Source organism: Macrobrachium nipponense, chromosome 11, assembly GCF_015104395.2.
Source record: "Macrobrachium nipponense isolate FS-2020 chromosome 11, ASM1510439v2, whole genome shotgun sequence".
In the NCBI taxonomy this organism is placed as follows: Eukaryota; Metazoa; Arthropoda; class Malacostraca; order Decapoda; family Palaemonidae; genus Macrobrachium; species Macrobrachium nipponense.
The window spans coordinates 100,694,187-100,699,186 of NC_061087.1; the positions used below are offsets into that span (position 1 = coordinate 100,694,187).

A 5,000-nucleotide genomic window follows, 5' to 3' on the forward strand; every position below is an offset into this window, starting at 1 on the left:
TACAGCGTCCCTTCGGCCCCTAACTGCAAACCCTTTCATTTATTTTTCTGTACCTCCTTTCATATTCTCTTTCTTCCATCTTCCTTTCCACACTCTCCTAACAATTGATTCATAGTGCAACTCCTTTGTTGTTTTCCTCCCGTTACACCTTTCAAACTTTTGTATTGCGAGTTTCCGTTTCAGCGCCGAATGACCTCATAGGTCCCCGTGACTTTGACCTAAGCTCTATATTCCATTACGTTCCATCCGTATAGAATGATAAATAAAAAAAGTATTCAAGGTCCTCTAAAATATAAGGAAATTGGAACTCACCCATTGGTTGCAAGACGATGGAAACGACCTCACCTGTTTGGGAAAATGCAACCAGAAGTGATTTATATTGTTTGTTTGTTTGTATGGTGTTTTTACGTTGCATGGAACCAGTGGTTATTCAGCAACGGGACCAACGGCTTTACGTGACTTCCGAACCACGTCGAGAGTGAACTTCTATCACCAGAAACACACATCTCTTAATCCTCAATGGAATAGCCGAGAGTTATACTCTACACACATGAAATAACCAGCTGATATGTCACTCTCAGGGTAAATTATATCATAGCAGGATAGATGTGGCATACTTAGACTATGATAACTGCTTAAAGATTGCTAGGAAATGCGTAATACGCAGGTGCTTGAAGATGCTTTTGATCATATATTTACAAGTTCTCTGTTTTTGTAACAATATATTCACTGCTATAATATATTCACTAATATAATCGCTATCAAACAGTTATAATGTTTAAAAATTAATATGTATTATTTTTAGAAAATACATAACATCCATGAATCTAAACTTTAAAACACTAATAATAATAATAATAATAATAATAATAATAATAATAATAATAATAATAATAATAATAATAATAATAATAATATTTTAGCTGAAACATTAATAATAATTAAAAAAAAAATAATATTTCAGTATCCTACTAATGGAAGGAAGGATATGACCAACAAATAATGTACTGCATAATCATACTTACAAAATTCGGCTATGGGATCTCCCATGTGTCCGGGGGGCCCATCCCAGTTGTCGAATTTGGCACCTTTGCCTAGAATTAAGAATCACTTGAGAGAGAAATGCACGAGTTTGATGGGTTTGTGGCCTATTATCGGATGTGCTCACCTGTACTAGATATTATGTTCTATATGGTTAAGAATTATATACATTGATAACCTTCTCCTCTCATCTCTCTCATCTCTTCTCTCTCTCTTGTTGAAATACTGTAATTGAAAATGTACAAATTTACTTAATTAGATAGTTTATCGTGTATCATCCGTTATAAATATATATATATATATATATATATATATATATATATATATATATTCAATGCATATACAATTACATATACAATACTTACTACCTATTACCCAATACATTAGAATCTCTCAGTATATATACAAGCCAAAATAAAATAAACACGACATACAGCTTTAATAGAATTAAAATACAATTCAACTCGCAGTTCATGATTGCAATAGCATTAAAACACAACTCTATACACTTTTATACAGGTAGACTGATGACGTCACAATCATACCTCCCAGATGTCACTCACAGACAGAGAGGAGTTACCAACTTTCGGCCATTCAGTAGGGTATAACCTTTGGTGGTGTGAAAGTACGAATTATTCTGCTCCTGCGTTGTATGGTATTCGGCAATGTGGACTTGTTGTAGTGTGTAAGATTATAGATATCTTAAATTTGAACGAAACTACAATAAAAAAAGCGCCAAGACAAATGAACATGTGCGGTGTAATAAATACTTTTATAATAAGCCGGGTACTGGTCAACCGGCTTCAAGCATGGTAAGCAACCTTCCTTGAATGATCATTGTGTCTATTCAAGAACTGGTTTTGGTAATCTGAAGAAAGCAACGACTTAGGGAAACAGATTGCAGTCGTGGATAACAGTTAATTTAAATCGAGGGTCACTTACCTAGTAAACCTATTGTCTTATAAATGGCTTAATATTTGGTGTATGATGTAACTTATATAGGCCTAGCTCTCAACCACTTTCGTCCTTGCTATTCAGAGCGCAGAGGCAAGCTGGTTCTCGATATGTTGAAAATCTTGCATGCAATTGAACTATATTAAATACTTCAAGTTTATCAACCAACTAATTGAAAGTCGCTGTAACTGTTACAGGCACAACTACCGGAGGTGCTTCTGCAAGGTTTGGAAAGACTCAAAGCCTACGTCATCGTGTAAGCCCAGATATCAACTACGAAAACCGCCTGAGCACTCGATAATGGATGCAGATGTTACGATGAAGTTGTGGAATGTGGATAACTTAATTGGATAATTTAAAACGGCAGAATTCAACCATCAATCAAATCCTGAAGGAGAAACTGTAACGGGGAAATCACATAGGCCTAGGGTGAGAAAGGTAAGTGCTGCATATTTTTTTTATTTCGCGATTTCGGTTGATATTTCGATATTTTTTTAACACACGTGTGATTGAGACACCCAGATATAGGCCTAGATATAGACCTAGTTTTCAGCCGCGTTCTAAAGCTCACTTGGTGCAGTTAAGAGACAATATGTTTTGATATTTTTCACTGACATTATCCAGAATAACGTTATCATAATTAGGCTAATAACGTCGGCTCATTAGAACCGTTAACGCCAACGAAATTTAGATTTGTACTGTGGTTTAAAGGGACACGGGAAGTTTCAGGCGTACCAACCTCTCCGAGATAGCGGCGTTCACGAACGGTCATTGCTAATTGCTTCCGGATATCACGTGAGGGTTTTCAGTCCTGTCGTCATTGCTAGTTTTGGAATGTTTCGTTCGGTACGTTGGTAAAATGACGAATCTGGCGAAATTTAGTAGCAAAGCTATATACTATATGTTATCTTGTGTATTTAATTTATTCTTTATATTCGTCGCATTTTGACACGTGCTTTGGAAAGCTGAGTATTGTGAGCGATGTGACACGTGAACGAAATTAAGTGGAAACTCCCCACATGAGTACTGGTGTTTTCCACAAATCCGGTGAAAGAATGATATATAAGGCCTTGAGGGTTACTGAATGTGATCAGGTGTGGGCGCAGAATAAAGTGGTTGATAACTGACTTGTTAAGCTGATATGGCAGTTCGTAAAACAAAGTTGCAAGAACAAGGTGATGCACCAGTCTGTGTGTGTGCGTGTGTATGTGTGTGCGTGTGTACGTGTGTGCGTGTGTGTGTGTGTTTATGGTTGATTGTATGTACCCAGGGGGATGAAAAATAAGCGTTTCTGGGAGGCTGTGATATATACTTAGATGGGTTTTAAAAGAAGTATATATATATATATATATATATATATTATATATATATATATATATATATATATATATATATATATATATATATATATATATATATATATATATATATATATATATATATATATGTGTGTGTGTGTGTGTACTGGTAAAAATGTTGTTACAACAGAATTCCATCTAATAAAAGGAGCCCATAAAAACGCCAAAATATAGAAAGAAAATACTATAATTCAGAGACTGCTGTCTCCCTCTTCAGGTAGATGAATCTTCCTGAAGAGGGAGACAGTAGTCTATGACATATAGTATTTCTTTTCTCTATATTTTGGCGTTTTTATGGGCTCCTTTTATTATATATATATATATATATATATATATATATATATATATATATATATATATAACTTTACTACCATTTAATATGCTAATTTATCAACACAACTATTCAAATTACCAGAATGCTGTTGAGGTCCCTTCCTTATCATCCTGCTATCACCATCACCATCACCATCACCATCACCATCACCATCACCGTCACCAACGTCACTACTATTTTGGCACACGTCATGAACATAGTCCAGCAATGGTTGCAAGGGTCCGCTCTGATTGAAATGGGTGGCGTTGTCCATAGTTTGCCCTGTGACGAAAAGTAAAAGTGTTCGAGGTTATAGTAGTAGGTTAGACCCAAGTTCAGATTTGTCGTTCATAAACACACTTTCATGACTGACTTAACTGGCTCCAGTCCTCTGGGTTATATAGTTTCTTTTGTATTTGGATAATTGCTGTTAAAATGTGTTTTCATTCTGGGCCAAATTATATATATATATATATATATATATATATATATATATATATATATATATATATGCATGCATTAAAAGACAATGAAAATACTAGTTTTTATGTAAGAACATTAAAACAATTTTGATCACTAGTTGACACTTCCCTAATATATTATATATTAGGGAAGAGTGTTAGTTTATCAGTCTAATTCCATTTAATGTTCTTACCTTTTTTTTATGTAAAGGGAAAGATACAAGTCTTGATGATTATTATCCACAAGGTTGTTGAAGTACCAATATACTAACAAACTTATGGTGGGCAATTTTCCTTTTGAGAGATATTGCTTCATTATTTTTTTTTTTTATCTAATTTCATTTTATATCCATGGACGTGATAAAACTTGCTTAAAAGATCGTCACCCAATAAATAAGAATTCATTCCATTGGATGAAAACACTAATTCCGAATTCTCTGCGATTTTGGAATGTTACTTTGCAATCCTTAATTAGATATTTTTTATATATATAGAATTTCGAAATGAAGGGTATAGTTATGACATCATTACTACGTATTTTCACCAAAGGCGAGATCAAATATGAATTCCGAAATTCTGGTGCAAATAAATGTATTTAAAAAAGTGAAGTATTCTTTTTAGAAATGATCTGGAAGACTGTAATTTATGCATATCTGGATATTTCACGATATTGTATAATATTCCGGATGTTATTGAGAATATTATGTAAATTTGGTTGTTCATTGTGGTTTTAAATATGTCAGTAACAATAGTTTAACTAATAGTACATCAGACGAATCCTTTCCAAGCCTTGAATGAAGAACGATTTTGAGATAGTGGTACCGCTAGTAGATTCATTATTAATAATAGTTTTGTAATTTATTGTAAATGAAA

General features: G+C 33.8%; 1 protein-coding gene and 1 long non-coding RNA gene across 2 annotated transcripts in view; one reads left to right on the forward strand and one right to left on the reverse strand.

Moving 5' to 3' along the window:
• The window catches only part of LOC135207987 (uncharacterized), a 112,672-nt gene that overhangs the window by 38,381 nt on the left and 69,291 nt on the right, over positions 1-5,000 (forward strand). Inside the window, exon 2 of the long non-coding RNA XR_010313096.1 lies at positions 2,193-2,433. This is a non-coding gene — a long non-coding RNA (uncharacterized LOC135207987). The remainder of the gene's footprint in view (positions 1-2,192; positions 2,434-5,000) is intronic.
• LOC135207978 (uncharacterized) overlaps positions 1-5,000 on the reverse strand; it is a 19,913-nt gene that overhangs the window by 1,351 nt on the left and 13,562 nt on the right. Inside the window, exons 7-9 of the mRNA XM_064240055.1 lie at positions 3,766-3,948; positions 1,026-1,094; positions 313-345 (exon numbers count right to left, since the gene is read on the reverse strand). Of these exons, the coding sequence (XP_064096125.1) occupies positions 313-345; positions 1,026-1,094; positions 3,766-3,948 (285 nt within the window). The remainder of the gene's footprint in view (positions 1-312; positions 346-1,025; positions 1,095-3,765; positions 3,949-5,000) is intronic.